Source organism: Trichoplusia ni, chromosome 15, assembly GCF_003590095.1.
Source record: "Trichoplusia ni isolate ovarian cell line Hi5 chromosome 15, tn1, whole genome shotgun sequence".
Taxonomy (NCBI): domain Eukaryota; kingdom Metazoa; phylum Arthropoda; class Insecta; order Lepidoptera; family Noctuidae; genus Trichoplusia; species Trichoplusia ni.
The window spans coordinates 9,108,574-9,131,598 of record NC_039492.1 but is presented as its reverse complement, the minus strand read 5'-3'; the positions used below and the strand labels follow the sequence as shown (position 1 = coordinate 9,131,598).

At 35.4% G+C, this 23,025-nt stretch overlaps 1 protein-coding gene across 3 annotated transcripts; it reads right to left on the bottom strand.

Moving 5' to 3' along the window:
- Nucleotides 1-254: 254 nt before the first annotated feature.
- LOC113501542 (protein phosphatase 1 regulatory subunit 16A) lies at nucleotides 255-21,358 on the bottom strand. Of its 3 annotated transcripts, none has more exons than XM_026882728.1 (10): nucleotides 21,125-21,358; nucleotides 20,361-20,452; nucleotides 16,607-16,758; nucleotides 14,815-15,263; nucleotides 14,367-14,492; nucleotides 13,692-13,767; nucleotides 13,087-13,219; nucleotides 12,468-12,585; nucleotides 3,136-3,664; nucleotides 255-2,490 (listed from the first exon to the last, which is right to left on the bottom strand). In XM_026882728.1, exons 2-10 carry the CDS (start codon nucleotides 20,438-20,440, stop codon nucleotides 2,243-2,245), a joined length of 1,911 nt encoding a protein of 636 aa, XP_026738529.1. In that variant the 5' UTR covers nucleotides 20,441-20,452; nucleotides 21,125-21,358; the 3' UTR covers nucleotides 255-2,242. The 3 variants fall into 3 exon arrangements, with proteins under 3 accessions (XP_026738529.1, XP_026738528.1, XP_026738530.1); XM_026882727.1 differs by lacking the exon at nucleotides 21,125-21,358 and adding an exon at nucleotides 20,596-20,828; XM_026882729.1 differs by lacking the exon at nucleotides 21,125-21,358 and adding an exon at nucleotides 20,596-20,827 and having other exon boundaries at nucleotides 3,175-3,664.
- Between the last annotated feature and the right edge of the window lie 1,667 nt (nucleotides 21,359-23,025).

Genomic DNA, 23,025 nt, shown 5'->3' with positions numbered 1-23,025 from the left:
TTTATGTTTTTCTTCTATAATTATTGCCATTTTCACTTGTATTGTTGTAACTATTTCAACGAAACCACATCAAAAGCGAATTGGGAATTCAAAAGATGTTTTTATTATTACACACACTTTATGAACATTTAGAGAAACACTTCAATGCGCTTTGACTCTGCACCAGGACAAACTTATCCATGGTGTATTATGAACGAATACGGAAGACGTAGCACGGCAGTTCAGGTTTAGTCAGTAAAAGTCTGACACTACCCCCTCTCAGAATGTGATTTCCTGGAAGATTCTCCCTTCAAACCAAAAAAGAAGGATAAATTTGTCCATTGGATAATGACACTACGATTTTCCTGCTATCTATGCATGAATACGTTATGGCGTCTTATATACGTCCGTACATCACTGTAACATATGGAGTGTGAAACAAACTATCAGCACGAATGCCGTGGCCCCCTCGCTCTGTCAACTCACAGCTGCATTATAACCCAACACCGACACACGTGACACTACACACGACACTCACTAGACTAGAATTATAACAAATACTTTATAATGAAAATGTTTGATCGCAAAATATATAGATTAATAGATACTACGATGAAAATGTGCTTAATAATAATAAGTAAATAAATGCAATTAAATACAGATTATTCTCACTGGTATTAAATTTTACAAAAAAATACTTTAAATACACACACAATACACAAAATTTTGTGACAAATACTTAAGTTTTTATTTGTGAAAAACGTTAATACAATTTGACCTGTCTCACTCTACTGACTACGTGTACGACGGGCCTTAGCTTTAATACTAGTATCGACTGCAGTGTCACGCGTAATCGGCTGTTAACTATTAATAAATGTAATACCTACATAACAAATCCAGTCTTTATACAAAATTGAACTTGTAACGCAAACATTTCTAATACAGAACAATAATATAAATTCCATTTCGGCATATATTAACACTAAATGACAAAATCAAATATATATATAATTTTAGAAATAATAAATGTAATAAAAATGTATCTATATAGTTAAGTAGCAGTTAGATTTTGTATATAATGAACACTACATCCATATTTGTTTATATTATGGCGTATTTGTGAAAGTTATACGTATTATAAAAGTATACCCATATTAAGTACTATTTTATCTGTTAGTCTAGTGATATTAGTTTATTGCCATAGAGTGGTCCGTGAAACTAAGGCATGTATCGCAGCTACGTTCAGTTAGGAAAGATCAATCAGTGTGCAGTAGCCCGCACTGCAGTTGAGACGAAGAAGTTCGAAAGTCAATCTTATGCCCTTGAGTTAAAGGTGATATCAGAGTGTAACTGACGTGCGGTCAACTGCACATTAAGAATAAAATGATGTATCACTTTTGTTACGTGAAATAGATATTAATAATTTACTTAATAATTATTATTCAATAATTTATTAGTTTTGTAATAAATAAATGATATTTAATTAAATTAGTCTATGTTTGACATAGATTTTTGCGGTAGACCAATTCCTGAGGCACTTGCGAACAATCGATACGATCATTTATTATTGCGTTCCATGGTTTGTTCTGTTCAATGCGTATTATGCATTCTATGTAACATTAAAATTAAATGATAATAACAATATCTGTAACATTGACATTTACAATGAAATTAAATTATTTACATTAAATAATATTTCAACAAAGTATTAAATATTGGAATGTTCAGGAAATAAGACGAGCGCGAACTATAATACAATACTTAAATATATGACATAACTGCAGTATAGGATTCACTTCTAACACTACATAAAATATTAGCAACCGCATAGTTTCCTTAACGCTAAAAATACAATAGTTGTTGAGCTCTTATTTATCTATCACACTATTTCCAGCCATTGGCAAGCCCTTGCTTTGTGAGCAATCATGGCAATACTCTATCGGCGTTCAATATATTAGGTTATCTTCTCTACCGGACCAACAAACGTCGATTGACTCTTTGATCGGTGAAAAAACTGTATCAGTCACAGTAAACTAAAAAAATATCCTCTAAAATCTCATCTTAGCCAAATCACATTTCTTAGGCAATAGCGAACCGTAAAAAGTCAATCGTCCGAGTGATCCAAAAGCCGTTCAAAAATTATTTTGGAATGACAATCAGACTTGTACGCTTACCACGATCACATTATATCGACACGCGCTTCTCGGGGCATCCGTACTATAACTATGGGAACACACAATTCCTGTGGCGGTGTTAGAGTCTGTTACATGATGATACAGCACCTGTGGGAGCGCGAGTCGCCGACCACGTCGCTGGTGTTGCCGGCGAAGCGCGGGACGGCGGCGGCGCCGGGCGCCAGGCTCAGCGGGTTCAGCTGCACCGGCATGTCCTGCTTCGAGGCCTCCGACACCGAGTTCAGGCTGTGGTTGTTCGTCGACGTCAGGCTGCTCTCCACCGGACTGCCGTTCGTCCGGATCTGAGCTCGCTGCTTCTTCAAATCTGCGAGTGTGCCTGGAACGCGAACCACTATGTATAGCACCGCGTTTACATCTCGCCGCAAGAAAAAAAACATAAACACTTTATGAGATAAGCATAGCTGTTACAATGATCTTTTATTTAGTTTCTCAACTGTAATTATGGCACGTTACTCTTAAATTGTTAGTAAACATTTAATGCTTATCTTCATTAAAGCAATTCTACAGATTACGCAAAACAAATGAGATTAAAAATCGTAACATCTACAAAAGATTAAAGATTCGGAAATTCACTTTAGAAATAGTGCAGTCAACGGAACAGATAGATAACCAAAGAGAAGGTGAGTTTTGAAATATACGTGCACTCAACATTCAATAGAAATAAAATGATTTAAGAAGTCCCAGTAACGAATAGCACAACAAAGGAACACTAAGACCCACACGCTACTACCAGCATGCAACTACTATGAGAGACAGCTTGCCTCAATATGCATCCTCGAGAGTGTCAATTCTGGAAACCGGCACACAGTCCCAACCTTCATTATATTTATAAACCATCACTGTGCAGAACTGTTAGATTAACTTTACAGATTTAAACTTGTTATAAACTGTGCTATATTACGTATGTATATTAGATGTGCTGTTACGATCAATTTGAGTTCGTAAGGATGCATATAATTACCTGCGTTAATCATGACGGTGACATGAACATTGATTTTACCATTATTGTCTGTGGTGTAGGTCGCGGTGCCTCCTTCAGTGATCGCGATCTGGTTGGGGCTCACTATCACCTCTTTCCTACCGTCTAAGGCGTCCTCGTTTTTGATGACGTCATTGTCTTGGCCCTCGGGCGCTTTTCTGACGCCGTTCGGTAGACTCGTTCTTTCGTAGTGTTTGCTTGTTTCGTTGATAGCTTCGTGTTGGGAGGCGGTTATGGCGCCGGGCGCGTAGTGCGTCGCGGCGTTGACGCCGAACAGAGGGTTGGTGGTCTTCTGCTGGCCGTAGGTGGCGAGCTCGGAGCTGTCGCTGAGGTCGCTGGCGCGCAGCGAGCCGCCGCGCTGGCTGTACGAGTGCTTGGGCACTGCGTACTCTACGGTAGAGTCGTAGCTCTGGTTGGAGGTGGTCGAACTGTTCGACAGCCGCTTGTGCGACGATTCATGCGGTTGGAGGTTCGCGGTATTTTGATCGTTTTCCACGCCATTCGAAAGGCCCTGTAACATAATGGCGGAATACAGCTTTGGCCAAAAGTATTGAGCACCCATGATATCTTTCAGTTTTATGCGGAGTATCAAATAGAAATAAAACAAAACGTTTTATATGGGTTTATTTTACTATTTATTAATAGAACATTAATATTTTGTGGGTCCACCCTTTGCCTTAATTACGGCAGAAATTCTTTTTGGTAAAGAGTTAACAAGTTTTTTACAGTCGTCAACAGTAATCGAGTTCCATTCTAGGCGCAGGCAGCGTTTTAAATCTTCTTTGTTGTTGATTGTGTGGCGCCTAACCCTGCGCTTTAATAAACCCCATAAATGTTCTATGGGGTTCAGATCTGGAGACTGAGCTGGCCAGTCAAGCAGTTCCGTGTTATTTTCCCGAAACCATCTCATAGTGCGTGCAGATTTGTGGCATGGCGCGTTATCCTGCTGGAATTTGACATCATCCATATTCGTGTCGCCAAAAAGTTGCGTGAATGAAGGCAGTAATGCAGTTTCTAGTACATTTATGTACTTAGTAGAGTCCATGCGACCCTCACACACGAACAATTCGCCAACTCCAGAATCTGTCATGCAACCCCAGACCATTATGCTGCCTCCACCGTGTTTAACGGTTGGGATCACACACTCTGGCTTAAATTCTTCGCCCACACGGCGACGCACAAAGGTCACACCAGGTGTACCAAAAATCTGCAATAAAGAGAAAAATATTGAGTTCTGTAAAACTAAAATAAATTCAACTATGCGTTTGGTTTTTAAAACATTTTATAAAATTGTATCAGGGCATTAAATTGACTTACTCACCTCAAAGTTTGATTCGTCTGACCACACAACATTTGACCAATCTTCAGCGGTGAAAGTTCGGTGTTTTAAAGCCCATTTCAATCGAGCTTTTTTGATGTTATCGGAGAGCCATGGCTTCTTCCTAGCTTTACAGCCTTTCAGACCAGCTTCTTGAAGTCTTCTGCGAGTAGTTCGAGCAGAAATTGGCTTCTTAATTTGTTCCGACAACTCAGCAGCGAGCTCTGAAGATGTTTTTTTCCTATTTCTTAACGACTCTCTCAGTAACTGACGATCTTGACGGTCTGTGGTGATGCGTTTGCGCCCGGTTCTCGGTCTATTTTCATGTGATCCGGTAGTAGAGAATCGCTGAATAGCATATTGCACGGATCGGCGCGAACATTTCACAGTTTTAGAAATCTCTACTTGTGATTTCCCTTGCTCATACAGAAGCTGTATCTGCACACGTTTTTCTAAAGAAAGTTCGTTTTGTTTTGGCATATTGCAACGATAACACTTAAAACTTCTGAAATAAAATACAAAAGGCGCACTAGATCACTGGATGTGTTCACAACGAGCGATGGTAGCGAACTGATAAATAAATACAAAAATTGTAAAAACACATTTTATTGCACCCAGGTGTTTTATTGCTAGCTGTGCGGCGTGGGTCATTGTTTAAACCTTTGTAGATGGCCGACAAATGAATTCTTTAACAATAGATTTGGTTTACTCTCATTCTTTCCGTGAACGAGCGAAATTTGTAAGGTGCTCAATACTTTTGGCCAAGGCTGTATATAACGGATATCCTTAAGAACGTTAAAGATAGAGACGAATTAATTGGAAAATTGTTCATGTGTGCAATTATCAGATATTTTGCGTACGCGCATATAATCTGAGGTCGTTGTAACCTGTTACTACTGTTACTGAAAGCGGAGGTAACCTCCAGAGGAATTTAATACAAAATAAAGTTAGATACATATAGATTATTTAAATATACAACTGTAATTATCTAATTACGACTAAAATATATTTTAATAAAAACAAACACGTATTTAGATGTATCATTGCAAACAGAGCGAAGAATTAACAAGATCATCATATTGTTCTTTTTTCACTCTGATGGGACGATCAATTCATTTTGTCAATCCCATTGGATTTTGGTAACCACATAATTTCACGATGAATTTTGAACACTCATGAACTTTAAGGGGTTTTTTCTTTTATGCAGTATATTTTTTTAATACGCTTGGATGCATTGGAATACTCAAGAAATAATTTGCATATTATATACAGGAAGAAAAAGAGAAAAAATGCCTACATCAAATAAGTCATGAAAAGTACTGTAATAATGACTTTTTTCATCTTATTGCGATTGTATGCTTCCTGAAATTGATTTTATAGCATAGTACTGTAATTAAGTTTTAACTTCATTAACAATTGTAAGAACATAATTTATTATACCGACCCACATTACTGTTTTTTTTAAGTATTTTTGCCAGTATTTTTACAAACCCAAATTTATACTAAAAATCCCGAGTCAGTCTCAATTCCGCATTTACATAGGCTATTTTTGTAATTTTAGTAATATATAAAATATGCATACCCGATAGCGGAGCCCTAAGACCTGTGGCTCCTTGCGCATTCGCCGCAAATTATCGTTAGTTAAAAACATAATATCCAGAGACATGATTACAATCCGTAGTCAACGACACATAACACACATCATATATCACATTAGCACATAATACCCTTTGAGAGAACAATAGTCAACACTTTATGTAACACCATAAAGGAAGAATTGAAGTTCGGAGGAAGATTTGTATATCAAAATGCATCGTCGAAAGAAATTGAACATAAGCGGTGCGTGCTAGCTCGCTGACCACAGACTGACGGCGCGTGCGCAGCGGGCTCGCGAGGGAAATCGCGGGAAAACTTAGTCAATCGGGTGTCCGTGTGTCGTCAATCAATGCGCCCAGCGGAACGCGATGCCTGACGCCTGCCGCCGCAAGCCTTGTTTATGACAACGAGATTGATGTGACGCTAAACGTAAGATGGCATTGTATTTCTCACAATCCAGGGGTACAAATTATCCGCTTTCTGTGTTCTACATATTCAATCAATAAACTTGCCGCTGCATTTACAAACAGCACTTATTCAAAAGTCAGTGTCATTTTTTGTTCCTAAAGGTGTAGAGAAAAATTGACATTCAAAAACGACACTAATTGCTGATTGACTTGATAAAAATAATATACTCAATGAAAAAAGACTACGATATAGGTAGGTACAGAAGAGATGTAGAGTTACGTGTCAAAAGATTAACAATTCTAAAAGCTCTTAATAATTAAAATATAAATACTCAAATTCAATCGAATTCAAATGTCCATTACCTCAGCTGACAAGCAAAGCTGCACACTGGCGTAGCACCAACCTATTCACCAAATTCTTTTAGTTTACTTGTTTTAAACGCTTAATAACAACAATTAAAAATATAGAGATTCCATGAAGCTATTATAGAGTGTAGAAGCGAGAAGCGCGAATCAATCGCTCTAGTAAGTATCGATCTGGACAGGAACTGGCATTATTAGCGTACAACACGAGAGCCTACGACAGAGCTATGTTCACGCGACGATCGCTATTTTGCATACGAAATAAAGAAACGGTGGTTCCGAAGAATTCATATCTGTTAATGATTGCATCGCTGTTCAATTAAAAACCGCATTTTAACAAGTAATGAATGTTGTTGCAGAACGCCAACAGATTTCTACATATGTATTTTTAACTGAAAAGAATTATAAGAAGAGCAAAAATTTTGTCTGTAGAACATAAATAAAGAGTCGATGATATCAGCGAATTAGAGTTGTACGTCACGGCCTTGGTCCGTGTATAATGTTGGCAATAAATTATTCCAGTCCAGCTAATTACGAGCCGTCTCGAGATGAAAGCAGAGAAAGTACGCCACACGGGGAACGTTCACGTAAAAAGAACCGTCCCGTGTTCAGACCAAATCGCTCATTAGATGCCGACAGGTGAACAGTTAACTAAGTATGGTATACAAGCACCAATCAACAGTAAATATTATTTTACACTCTACTTCCAGGAACAATTAGACGATTTTATTTTTAATTAAATTAAATGCTTATTAATATTTCTTGCGACCGACTTAATAACAGTAACTTAATAAAATCATTTCACAATTATATTTCAAGTTGCTTTTTGACAAAAATCTGCTTAAAACCATTGAAATGAAACTTAGAAATGAATCTCAAACTATCTGAAAAATTAAATCCGCAAACACCATCCGTTGCAAAATATATACAGTCATTATTGATAGGTAATATTTCTATAGGTTTAAACAAGAATTATAGAAGTCATCCAAACATGGTGGGGTTTTATTTACTGTTCAAGAGACAATGATTTGAACACATTTGCAGCCCTAGCTCAAAACGAAAATACAGCTAAAGTTGCCTGTGACAGATTTCAGGTAACTACCTAATATTTAAGTATAACAAAATAATCACAATCCAATTATAATTGTATTACATTACCAACAAATGTTTAATCCAGGTTATCGCGCTCACTATCACGGCACATATCACATATAAAATTTGCAGTAAGCAATGTTGTTTGCAAACAGCAATAAACGTAACATTGTAAAGCGCATTATTTGAAAGCAACCTGCTTATAAAATATCTTATTAGTATTTTTCTTATTTCTCTTACGCAAACTGAGTGGAAGGGAATTTGTAATCTTGCAGTATGAACGTTCAATTTACTTTAATGCAGTTTATAATCGACTTATGAATCTGAAAGAAAAATTTGTAAACTAACGTTTAATTACGGTGTTTAACGGTCGTGCTTAAGGAAACAAAGAGCTTAATTAAGACTGCCTAGATCGACTAAACGGAGAGGTATTGAACACTCGTTTTAAACATCAAAAAAGAAAAATCTTTGAAATAAAGAACTACTCCAAATAGTTGTTATTAATATAAAAATATGATAACACGCTCATACCGTTGCTTTAATTGCAAACGATTTCCGATTACTTGTAAAGCTAGCGTGAGATCGTTGCAATTTTTTGTGGATTGATACATCTCTTGGTCGTTCGTGCGATTAATTAATAAAAATCACATCTCATAAAATTGCCATGAAATTCTATCTTTTCAGAGCGGCGACGAATAACAAGGAAAAAGTTGTGAAGCAACTTTCCGAATTGTTTTGAGTTCTTCACGTTTAATTAGTTATGGCTGGGTTACGGATTGAGACAATTACTCGTAGCGAATACTATCTGACCGCAATTAGATTAAAGAGCAGCATAAACGGTGGTAAAGCCAGATAAAGATGTGGAAAAGGGGACAATGTCCGTGACAGCTGCCAAAATATATTTGTTAAATCACGATAGTGAAACAGACTTAGCAAATGTATATATCAAAGAACAAAAAAAGATATGTAAATAAATATCTGACGGCCGACTTTTAAGACATAAAATCAAGTCAAATATGTATGTCTAAAGGAATGGCTAATAGGTATCTGAATTAGACCGGGTTAGTAACTAGACGGAAAGAACCAGAATCGATTTTGGGGAAGAATTCAGCTTCGATATCTCATATTAAATCGAATCAAGAAAGTATCTCTTGTCACATTTTATCTATTTCAAGACCTTGACCTTGACAGAGTATGAGTGACCATCAATGCCCAGTCGAGTACAGAAACCAGAGCAGGTCAACTGAAGGCTGATTGATGATAACAGTCAGGCGATATGCAATAAAGAAACGGCCAGATTAGATCCACAACGGTGGTGGTTGCGCCACATACCGTCTGCTAATACGAACGTAAAAGCCGGTATTACTCCCATCTAATTGCTCGCCAATTACGCACTGAAGCTAATGGTCTGTTTACATCTTAGTGTTTAGGAGAGTGCTTTAGTAATCGCTACGTTGTGTGGTTTGACTTACCTTTGGACTAAATAGGTCGGTTTCTATTTACCGAAAGGGTAGCCCTTTACTATCTTGATTGACTAATTTACCTAACTATCTACAGAAACTCCACCATTTGTCCGCTCAGGACCTATCTCATGAACCGTGATAGCTAAACAGTTGATTTTTTTATGGATATCTGATGCCGCTATAACAACAAATAGCGACGATATTTTTCTTTAGCTTATTTCATCGGTATTTTATTTTTCCTAGGCACTGCTGTTAATTCTGGCGACAATATCTATAGTTAAAGTCTATTAATGACGCTCAAATGTACGGAAATTAATCACTTTTTTACCCTTCGACTATTTTCATTTTCTGCAGGTGTAAGATGTAAACCATTGTACATGCGCCACTTGGTTAGAAGGGCTAGAGATGTAGATAAACGTTTACTAGCCCGTCTACTAAAATACTTGCCTTACTATTTGTACTAAAGCACTCTCCTAAACACTATGTAAACCAGCCCTAAGAATTCCCGACGGACGCGAAGCAAGTATTCGTACTAGACGCAAAGAGTACCGTAGTCTTTTTTTTTAATTGATATAAATTGATCACAAAAAGTTTTCTTTAAACAAGATTATTTTTTTTATCTTTGTATTCTTTATGCTACTTAATTTTTATTTGCATTGCATGTCAATATGTTGAGAAAATGTAAAGTGAGTAAGGTAATAAGCAGGATAATAAAAACGCAACAATTGAAGTTGGTTTAATTCGTTTTTAGAGGATTAATATATTGAATTAAATATGACTCTTATCCTAAAAATAATTATGAAGAATTGTTTCTCTATTCAAAATATGATATTCAATTAATATTAAATATCCATTTATATTATACATGATACACGGTGTAAATAACTTGCGAAATTAAAGAGATTGTTGATAACCTAAAAATCCATCCGCATATTGAAATACGCAATAGGTTTATAATCACGGGCTCAATGTTTACTGCTTGTGCGTTTTATTAACTTGATATATACTAGTTTGTTAGATGATAATTACATGATTAGTGGATAAGCACGCTAAGACATACCCCTACTTAATGAGATATAGCAATGAAATACAGTAACGCTTTCATTAACGCATTCTGGTTTGAAATTAAAGATTAGATTTTCCACTTTTATTCAGATGAAGTTGCTGGATTACATACTGTGAGAGGCAATTACGATTTGATTTATTTAAATACATTTGGCTTTAAATATAAATAAGTACTTAGAGGTGATTTCTTAAAATTAGTGTAGTTTAGTCAAGTAGGTTTGTTCAATCCCAAATCACTGATTTAAAATGAAAATCAAATGAGTGAATTAACACGTTCTTTTAGATAATACCTACTTTTCTGTAATGAGATGAACTTGTTCCTACTCAAATGGCCTTTTTATATAAAATAATTACATTTATGTTACAATATTTTGCAGTAGAAACATCATTTTCCTTGCATTGTGAAAATGACAAAACGTACTGCAGTTATAGATGTTATCTACAACATTAATATTTAAATAACTAAAATATAAAAAAGATCGTTACACAGATAAACAGCAAACGGTAACAGTTACACAATATCACGCGAAACCGAGTCCATTAACAATGCGTATAACGTGTTGTGTCGCCAGTTTCCCTTTCACACTTAAACACAGGCCTTTTGGGTTCCGCGAACAACACACAGCTTTATAATTATGAATTAGTTTTGGTAATTACACTTATTTTGTAAGCGGCAATAGTTTGAGTAGTTGATTTTTGTAGGATGCGGAATACAATTTAATTAGTTATCGTTCCATTTCTTTATGGAGGTAATTATAGGAAATAATAATTAAAGCATATTAATGAAAGGGAAGAGAATCCGTAATCCCGCAGTAAGACTGCAAAGTTTTCCAAATTAGATTAAATGTTCATGTAAATTGGTAATGTGTAATATCAAAAATCATCGGCAATATAAAATTTAATAACTAATTTCCAGAACAAAAACAATTATGCATAGTTAAGTGCTTAAGAATTGCTAGAAATCTACGCGTCGGAGGATATACTTACGAAATTGTTCGGTAAGTTAGGTACGTGTTATGTACGGAACGTGCGCGTATCAAACGCAATGGGTATTAATATTTTACGCGTTAAACGCCAACGGTTGGTTTTTCATATTTTTTCCTTCGCGAAAGTTGAAAGCGGAATATTAATTTGGACGGGCAATGACGTCGCTATTTAAATTGTTCTGAACACGAGATCGGAGGCCTACCATCACTTCTACAAGTTCTTTTGTCTTTGTTGAAGCGAGATGCCGCTATACGTCTTGAAGTGCGCTATCACGCTTACTCAACTGCAGTACAATTACTAGAGCCGATGGTAGGCCCCCAGTACTCATTATGGTAATACTAATGGCATTTGTTCAATGTTGCGTGGCGCGTTATTATGCGGCTACATAATTGTGGCTGATAAAGGTTGATTATGATATTTTTTGTATAATTAAATAAGTAATAATGTTACAGTAATTGGAAATGTAATTCGTTTTGAGATAATTGCTCATGTTAATTGGGATTTATACGTGTTTCGGCGGAGTCCTGTTGTATTTAAAATTACGTTTCTGTGCATGGAAATTCATTTTTTTTTTCAAGTATGTTGTTTTGTAATGTAGTCCTTTAATAATGAGTTACAATTTTGTATTCCCCGATTGGCAGATTTTCTTGAATTTCGTGTAAAGTTCTCTTATCTCTAAGACTTACCGTACGCAAAGATGGAAAAAGCCAAATAAAACTCTGTATCTTTCAGCTCCAAAAGCGAACAAACATTTTACCATTCATGTTTAGTTGTGCTGCTTATACCCCATTTCTTTAGGTACTCAAAAAGAGGTAAACAATCTTGGTGAAAAGACATACAAAGATTGTTTATCTTTTCTTATAACACCTGCACCAATGGGGTGTATCCACCAACGATGTGAAATTTATTTGAAATCTCAAATGCTACTTCTTCTATACCCTGTATTTCTTATATTATTCTGTATAATTGACTAGTGATTGCTGTTAGATATAGATGTTAGAATATAGACATATATATTGTTACCTGCAACTCGTCGTCGACGGCTGAGTCGAAGGTTTCTCTAAGCCGGGCTTCGCCGCGCACGTCTGCTTTCGCTGTGAGCTGCTTCTCGCGTAGAGATGTACGCCGCACCGACCGGACCCTGCTGAGCAAATTGTGCTTCAAGGATATGTTTTACTTTATAAAAAAACTGTATATTTGGGAAAAGAAAAATAGCGCAAAAATGGTTTTATTTAAATAAGAAATAGTGGGAATAAGGGAGATAAACAATGAAATACGTCGTGCATATATAATAATTGTGTTACTAAGGGACTTTAGTTATCTTTTCGACAGTATTCGTATCGTTTGTATATGATTTCCGCAGAACTTCATTTGCTTCAAAACTTTATGTATTCGGACGATAATTGAAATTATCGCACCGTTGATGTTATTGTGATTCGTAGATAGCTATATAGGGATAATACTTAGTAGTATGGAGTTAGACTGGCTGACTGTGTTATATTAGGTTATAAGGCTGTAGTTTCGATTTAAACCCAGGGACAAATGTTTTTGTGATGAGTACTTCTGTTTGTTCTATGTATAGGTGTAATTTAGTTTGGTGTAGATGATGGTGTTTGTATAGGAGTTCGGTAGTGTAGCATACCGGCTGGTGCTGGCGGAGCTGGAGGAGCGGCGCGCAGTGCGCAGACGGCCGGCGGCGGCGTGGCGGCGCAGCTCCTCCTGGTCGGCCGCCAGCCGCACGATGCGCGCGCGGACCTCGCCCTCCTCGCAGATGTCTGGGGGGGACGTTTCCAAATTAATCAATTTTCAAGAAAATCAATAGTATTTTTTTTAATTAACGCACTACAGTGTGTAACGGCTTAGTGTTCGTATAAACAAAAACTGCATTCTATGTCAATCGAAAATTCATTTCATATTTAATTTGATTCAAATGTTTATAGTTTATCAAGGACAAATGCTATACAGAAAAAAAAAACTGAAATTGAAATCAGCGCCACCTATCGATGAACGACGATTATATAGTGTAATTTATGTATTTATTTATAACCTTACATTTCCTTGCGCTGCATGTACAGGCTACTATATCTTTATAATTTTGACATTTGTAGTTTCGACATTTTGCTGACTTAAATATGAGTTACATTTGTAATACTACTTTGGGCACAAACTCTTCTCTACTTTATAACCCACAATCATAATTTCCTCCACTATGTTTCTTTCTTTACAAAGCATACAGAAAGTTATTACCTGCCGGCGTCTCATCATGTTTGTTCCTGACGTTGAGATCAGCTCCGTATTGTACTAATAACTCCAACACTTCTAACTGCAACAAAAACATATTTACTTTACCGTTATGTTTCATTACTTGCTATTAGTTTTGCATATATTATACATTAAAGTAATGTTTGACAATAAATCAAATGTATATTCCATTGTTACTTACTAACATTTACCTATTTGTCTTTTAAGTGACACTAAATTTTTAGGTAGTCATTTGGTAATTTAATATATAAAATGGAATGATTTTGTGTGATGTTGTTTACCCGATTCGTCGTCAGCATTGCTCTTTCATACCATTTAGTGAAAGTATAGCTTGGCACGATTATAAAGTAAAGTCTGTTTTAAAATGAGAAACAAGTCCTCACAATGAACTTGACGCATCATGGGTCTTTTCTAATTAGTAACAGCTATGGGAGACAAAAATCAACATCTCAAAATCCATTTAATGTTTGATCTTCATTCAGAGTATCTACCACCACGTCTCAAAATAATGTTATTATGGTTTTGGAAGCGTGACAGCGCACACAGAGCTTAGAGCAACGTCTGTTTTTCACACAACAATAATATTGCTTTAAGACGTGGCGGTAGGGTCTCTTCTCCTTGCCATTATCAAATTTAAGTGTTTTATATCGTATTACGTACATGTCCCCAGCAAGCGGCCGCGTGGACCGGTTGCCACATATCATGGTCCACGACGTCGGTCGACGCTCGGTGTTCTAGGAGATACTCCACAACCTTTATGTAACCGTTTGCCGAAGCTATGTGTAACTGAAACAAATGAAATTTGGATAATGCTACAGTAAATTATCAATGTGTAAGTAAAAATATCAAATACAAGTGTTCTTTATTGTGGTATCACTTGTGGGGATCAAACCCGCACCCAACGTCGTACTCTTTGGCAGTTAGCAACATGAACTGTATTACTCGAACACACACGCTTTTTTTATTAAGGATGTGAGTTATGTCTATATTAATTATTATAACACGAAAACAAGGCAAAAATTAAAAACTTAGTGTTCTAAATTTTCTGAACATTATAAAATATAAACTGACTATTAAGTAACTGACTTTCGGCTTGACAAATACTTACAAGCGTGGCACCCTGACTATCCCTCGGCTCATCCAAATCCATCCCACCCTTAACTAGATCATCAACATCCCTCAGCATCTTCATCTCAGTAGAGGCTCGAGTGTCATCTATCAGTCGCTGGGTGACGCCCCTCGCCGCCATCTCGCTCTCGATCGCGTCCAGCGTTCGTTCCTCCTCACAGATGTCGTACGGCATGTTCCCATCACCATTGACCGCTAGTAAATTCGCTCCACGCTGTATAAGTATTCGTACGAGGTTGAGGTTGCCACATGTCGCTGCTGCGTGTAATGGCGTCCATTTTTCGCTATCCTCGGCGTTGACGTTGGCTCCGTTGTCTAGTAAGAGTCGCATCATAGCCTCGTTGTTGTCGATGCAGCATTGGTGGAGCGCCGTGAGGCCATCCTCGTTCGTAGCGTCCGGGGTGACACCCCGTGATAGTAAACGGCGCACTGGAAGTGAGAATTATAATCATTAATTGCTTGAACTCCTAAGCTTAAATTCCTTACTTCCCTAGAAAAAGAGAAATGCCACATTTCTGGGCAAAGTCGTCCTCCTTTTTTTCTACTATACTATTAGGGGATGTGGTATCTTAACATTGATAGCAAATAAGCAGAGATATAAGGCATTATCCTTGGTACTAAAATGTTACTACGCCATATGTACACATGTAATTAATGTACATAATAATGTGTAACTTGAATGTATGATTACATTGCAATGACCTCATACGACTTAAAAACACAACAACGTATTTACACCTGTAAACCATAAGCAAAGAATATAGTGCAATATTACAAACAAGTAAAATTATAATAACAAGGAAAGTAGCCAGTGATAAAGGTTGCAACGGGTATAAAACAAAACTACTTCTCATTAGGTGTGTAACAATCTCGTTATGGCACTTGTAGTGAACGTAATTGGCCGAGTAATAAATACAATAATGCCGTTGCTATTGACTTTATGCAACTACTCAGCTGTCAGCTGACCAACCAGCTAGAACCATATGTTTGTTATGATACTTCGAGAATAACATGATATTATATTACCAGCTCGAATACTACGACGTCAACGATGTTAATATCTTCAATTTTCATATAACGTTGGCGCGAAATAAACAAACAATTACGCTGTACTTGTGTTACATGTTTTAATCTGTATTAAGGCAACAGCAAGGTCGCGTCAACCCTCGGGTGTAATTATCCTAATTGCTTTTACGAATTGATAAAGGTAAGTTGTAAGGTAAGTCGTACCTTTGCTGACCTTTATAAAGTTCTAAGTTATCAGTAGTACGATGTCGTAACCGGCACAGGTGCACTTTGTGCTATTCAAAACATGCATTACTCAGTGCGAAACATTAATGCCGCAAATAACTACGTACAGTGACCTAATTATTACCTGTCGCTGTAACTTGTAAGTATTTAGAAACTAGTAGTTCTGGGGATTACATACAAGCCCAAGGCCGTTAAATATCTACTTCATTAATATATTTAGGTCACCACGCCAATCACACTTATATTATGAATGCCAAAGTATGTAAGTTTTTTTGTACGAATGAGTATGTTTTTTCACTCCTAAAAGGCTGGACCGATTTCGATGAATATCTGTTGGTATTTTATGATGACAGGTATTTTAGCTAAAACCAACATCCAGGCGGGTGATACCGCAACCAAAAGATAAATTTAGCCTAAATTTATTCAGTAGTTTTATGTTTAACCGTTACAAACAAAATCTCAATCCAAGTTCAAAAACTTTCACATTGAAGAATACTATGTACGTAAATGTTATTAGTCACCTTCGTCTATATCATTTCTGGCTGCAGCCTCCAGTAACATTACGCTGTCGCTGAAGTATATACTCCGCTTGTTGCTTTTCTCTCGCTTCGCCCGCGAACGCGCCCATTCTTTTTCTCTTTGTTGCCATAGTTTTAACTGTTGCATGCGACGTCTGAAAAAATCAAACATTGTCCTCAATATACCGAACTATTTTCTTTTTAATAATATTTTATTTGGAATCACGTCTGTTTACACTATTTTACACAACACCATGAGATACAGACACTACACTACAGTAGCATGACCATATATGTAGAAAAATCGTGTCTGATACTGGTGTCTAATAAATGTCTATTATCACTATATTATGGCGTTTGTGTAAATTGTTCGATTGTCGTGTTTTGTTCATAAATGTTGCGGTGTAACGTGTGACACGGTCTGTGTCGCCATGTAACCTACGCAAGTACATGCCTATATGGATCGGTTCTAAGCTATATGGTAATAGTTACAAAATAAATTAGTGTGAAATAAATTCGCGTGTATTTTGTCATAAAATTAGAGACTTGAATAGCCTTTTCATAATCAACATCGTAATAATATGATCTCTATGACGCAGATTAAAATAATTCCACCGGTACTGTTTTATAGTTTAGCGCAAAATAAACAAGATCCTCTTTATGTGAGCAATTCAGTATTTCGCTATAACATTTACCGTTCTGATTTTACATGGCGAAGTTACAAATAAGATTTATATAATTCTGCATTCCGATATAGATTGAGTATATCATCATGTCAAACCTGTTACATTTGTACCTAATTATGACGTATCGATAGTAACGTCTCAGCTATTTGCTTTATCTGAGTAGTTTTTCCTTATGTCGATTAAGCAGAAACTACGTGGACCTATTATGTATACCTACGTATGTAATTTCTTTTAACATTTTTAATGCCCCATCAACATTTATTTTCCCTGAATTTGTATTTCATTTCCGTAACACAGGGAGCGTTCCTAATGGTCGCAAATTGCTACATTGGACTGTTTCAAAATAATCGCGATGTACGATATCTAACACGAACGCTCAGATACCGAGGCTTATTTTCGTAATAGTATTTAATGCTACGCCTATCCCCATATGGGTTCACATTTTAACGGTTTAATATCATGCAATCAAAAAAAGTGAAACCAAGGTTTCACTTTACATAAAGATGTAGATTATAATATCTTTCATAATAATGTACAAAATTGGCAATGAAATATTTCTTGGCATTTAATTTTAATGAACCAGCAGTGTAGTTCAAGAGCAGAATGTTAATGAATATTAGTTTAACAACTCGACGATTGAGTTGAAGCGTCAACATATTCCTGCACTGAAAACTGTAACGACTACCAAATTACGTTTCATGAATAAAGATTAAAATTAGAACAAAGAAGAAAAAGCTATAAATCAATGTGTTTATGAGACTCAGTCAGATAGCGTAATAAAACGTTTTAAAACAGACGTCTTTTATTTTTAAAATGACTATCGGAAGTACACACAAGTACCTACACATGATTTGATATGTTATCACACGTGAGCTAACGCGGCTAATCCTCTGACGTGGTCGGTAGGCGAAGGATTACTTGTACCTACAGCTAGCCGACCAACACTGTGTACTTATGATACATCTCCCGGTAAAACAGATATGTCTATCAGGTGATACTCGAATGTGCTAAAGAATGTGTACACTATCACTTGTATACTTATACTTTATGTACATAAGTGTACAAAGTTATCACCTTCTAAAAATAGTTTTGAAATATTGTGAAGTTAAGATGAAGATAAACAAATGCATCTATAGACTTTCATACTGAAAATACATAAAAGTTTTTAACGACATGATTTGGGAGTACATTATCTAACTCTAAGATTGATTCTATCTAATCTAATATTCTCAAAATTGCTGTAAGGACTTGTGAAAAACATAAATTATTTTGTTGAATGACGGCCCTAAACTACAAATTGAGTTTTTTAAATATCAAATCGTATCTTTATCACAATAATCTGTCGAACAACTTATAAACACATATCAGGCAAACTATCCATACATCAAGACAAGTTTTATCTGTGACTGGCATCTTCTGTGATAATAAATACTAGATATGTTTCTAAAAACATTTTTGTTAACATATTAAGACATTGGAAGACAGGCCAAGTGCTGATAAAATAGCGTGTGTTTACTCTTTCGTCAACCATTTGAGTTTTAGCCAACATAACTTTGACTTGGTTGTTGTAACCACTTGAGAAATCTTAAAGCTTGTTTTTGCCACAGAAAAAATGTATTTGCCTAGTTAGTTCCTATCAAAATATAGCAAGAAAATTATTAAAATAAAATAGTCACACAACAACTAAGGGTCCCTTCAAATAGGATGCTAAACCAAAACGAGTTTTGTACACTATGAAGCTAGATCATGGTTTATGAGATACGGGCTGGTATCTGACAGACAGGTAGATAGACAATACCGAAAGAGAGGGAATTATAGAATAATTTAACATTTCATAATTATCTCAACAAAAAATTACAATGTGTAAGTCTTCATTTCCTACAATTATTCTAACATAAGTTTGTTATAAATATCTGAAAGATAATCTGATAGCTGTGCTAAAGACTGCACATACTTGGTTTATTTATCATTTGAGTTTCTTCCTAATTTAGCGAGTGATTTGTTGAACAGTATGAACACAAGGAATGTATTTTCACCATTCATTCACTTTTAACTCATAATTCATAGCTGAATTGCTAATCCTAGTAGAAACATGTTTAGGAAAACAGCTAGACTGAAGACCCTACTCACTTCCAAAAGATATTTTTGTATTAAATTACTCTACAATTTTCATTAATTAATTTTTATACATTGTAAGTGCATTTTGATTATACCTCTGTGACACTTTTCAACCCTTTTTGTCAAGTAACAACATGGCACTACATCAAAGTGTTTTAAGTCAAACAAAAAAACCGTTGGGGCAAGGCATAGCTTCGCAAGATGGGTCCATTAAAAAGTTTATTTTTATCAAATTTAAAACACCTTAATATCAGAAAACGCCTGTATGAGACATTAAAATCCCATTGCAAGGGAAAGGCAAACTTTTTCTTTTAGACCTCTTTAATTGACTAAGTTTTAATTTATTACTAGCATAAACAATAACAAAATGGTAAGGATATTCCCATTAAAAACATAAACATGTCCATAAAATCTCATGGTCATAGTTTTATATTTGTCTCATATACCTATCATAATTGCTAAGATAACAAAGTTATTAGTTTATTCTACAGTTTAAAAATATACACCTAACATTCAAAAAAATCCTGCAAGGGAAAAATTATTTAACTACTATTTAATCCTATGATATCACTAAAATGACTAAGGCCCGATTGTTCAATCATTAGATAACTTTTATCTGAGGAATAAATATGGCCATTTGACATATTTTCTATACAAAAGCTGTCAAATGTCATACATAACACATACAAAACATATTTGTTGAATAAAAGTTATCTGGCGATTGAAAAATCGGCCCTAAGAAAGATATAAAAAACAATACCTATTGTGGGATGTTATCAAATATGTGATAATACCTACCATGTCTCATTCCATAATATATTATTTAAAAAAAATCATAGTAAAATAATTATTACTTAACCCTTTACCTGGTAACATTAAATTACAAAAAAAATTACTGTTTTTGTTTTATTTATTAATTAAGTAATAAATTATAACTGGTTTATGGTAGTTACCTGCGGGCTAAGTGGAGCCTCTCCTGCGTAGTGAGGTGCTCCACTTGAGCCATCTCCGACACCAAGTCCGCATGCTCCATTTTGCTTATGCTCTGCAAACACAAGAAGTTTTTATACCTCCTACAAATTCAAACCTCTTTAAATAGACAATGTTTATCTTTACTTTATGAATTGAGAAGTTGAAGTTTCCACTAGCTATTTTAAAGTTTTAATGCATATTATCAATTTCATTCACCATTTCACTTGCTTCTTTATTTATTTTTTAACTATAGTATTATTTCACTTTAAGTTACATGACACTTTAGATTTGCTTCACTGTTTGTTTGTAAATAAAACACTTCCAAGATCTTAATAATTATGAATGAAAATACATCTTTTGTAGTTGTAAGATTAGTGAACTATTGTTATGCTGGATATAAGAATAGCTACTAATGTTACACCAAACTTATTGATATCTGACATAAGTCTGATAAGATAACAGAGCCCTACAACAGGATTTGATGCTCATGCATTGTTAAATCAAGCAATTTTTTTGCCGTATTCTATGCAATTACCGACGGCAACTAGTAATAGCAAAAGAATAAAAAATAAATTCGCGTCTTTAAAACACATATCATATTTAAAAACAAACTGACAGTTTAGAAAGGCACTTGATTTCTGCAACCTAATTCACCTTTACAGGTCAACATAATATTACAACTACTTTTGCAGGTGAAACTATACATTAAATACATTTATTCTAATATATTTTTCACGCTACTTACCGCTGTTCTAGTTTAATACAAAGCGCAAGTATGTTTCATTCTTTTATTGATGTATTTGCCACACATGATAAATCAGATTGAAGTAAAGGGACTCATAAACACATACACTTAATTGTACTTTGGGCTAATTGAAATCCATAGTAAAATATAAATTTACAGTTACATTATATTTTCCGTTATTTTTCATGAAAATAAGAAACAAGGGGAAAAATCACAAGACGGCTAGCGAACGAACCATGGGGGTGACAGTACAGTACTTTGAGGACAAGAAAACAAAATGTATGGAAAGTGGTGCCATCTATGCCATAGGGCAAGTCAACTAAGGCATAATATTCCCTTAAATATTACTAGATGCCGCTACAGTAACTGCTTTCTTCAAAATGTTATTCTTTTAATAATTTAATAAATATTATTTAATAAAAAGTAAACTAAAAAAAATTTAAAAAAAACTGAATCGCCTTTTCGGTCTTCAATTAATCTTATACGCAATTTTTATTTTGCTAATGACATGACAGCACTGATATGTTTTGAAAACTTTTCACTCAACGTTCGTTTCTTGTGCCGTGAGTTTACCAAGTTTTATTTTCGACTTATTTGCCTATTATTGACCATCGCGTGTTTTCTGGACCTCGAAACTGCTTCCTACGTATTTACTTGGCTTCTCGTGAACGGATACCGACGAATATATTTATTTCTCTTGACCCTGGCATCGTTTAATGGACTACGACGTGTGTTTACATTACTTGATTTAAAAATTTGGCTGCGTTTTTTACGGATTACGATGGCGAGATTACCGAAATACTCTCGCACTCATTGCTATTTTGGATGTGAAGAAGGAGGTAAGATGATTATTGATGATAGAATAAGTGATCTTATTGTAGGAACGATCCGATCGAAGTGTGTACTATTATATATCACTATATTTTTAAAACATAAATTTCACAACCTGCAATTAACTCATTCTTTCTAATTTCAGGTACATTACATCATTTTCCTAAGCCAGACTGTTATAAAGAAAGGTTTGAGATCTGGAAACAAGTTTTAGACGATGATATTATAATGAAAGGAGATACATACATCTACAACCAAATAAGACTATAAACATTTTGAGAAATACTACATAGGTAAAGGAACGGTATTAACGAGAAATGCAGTGCCAACCTTTTACACCAGCCTTATCCCATCAGGTAAATAAATATATTTGCATATTATAACATCCAATTTACATGTAAACAAATATGCAATTAACATTTTGGCAGATGTCTATTAAATGTATGAAATAACTGTGAAATCTGCCCCTAAGATGATGATGATACCACAGACCAACAAGTGCTGTTTCAATTTTATTTTCTGTCACCTAATCATCGCAAATGAAGTGCATTAACTGTCCTGTTGGTCTAGTGGCTAGTGTCTTTTAGTGCTATGCCAGAGGTTTTTGGTTTGATTCCCAATCAGGAGAAATATTTGTGTGATGAGCATCATCATTTTGTTCTGTGTCTGGGTGTAAATTATTTCTATATTTAGAAAGTATGTTTATCAGCTGTCTAGTATCCATAACACAAGTTCTGCTTAGCTTGGGACGAGACAACATTGTTTGATAGTTGTGAAATGTTATAATTATGTTAAAATACTTCTAAGTAGTCTTTTGTAGAATTGCACAATTATATCAATAGGTTTTAAAGTATGTGCTAAGTCTTTTCTAACAAGATTATTGCTACTTTCTAGATACCACCAGCTCATCTGCAGTTGCAGAAGTATCAGTTGAACCAGTCGCTTCAGTTTCAATGTTGGAGGATAAGGAAAAGGACATGGAGCAAACATTTGTAGAAGGTATGCAACTCATAATGAAAATCAGTTAAATGTTTTGATTATAAGTATTTTTTATCCATATAAATCATACA

Bases quoted from the DNA above. Each gene is read 5' to 3' on its own strand.
- LOC113501542 (XM_026882727.1), bottom strand. The intron at 16,759-20,360 runs GTAACTACCATA...TGATTTTTTCAG, and splicing joins AGGCTCCACTTAGCCCGCAG to ACGTCGCATGCAACAGTTAA. The intron at 13,220-13,691 runs GTAATAACTTTC...CGTCCCCCCCAG, and splicing joins ACATGATGAGACGCCGGCAG to ACATCTGCGAGGAGGGCGAG.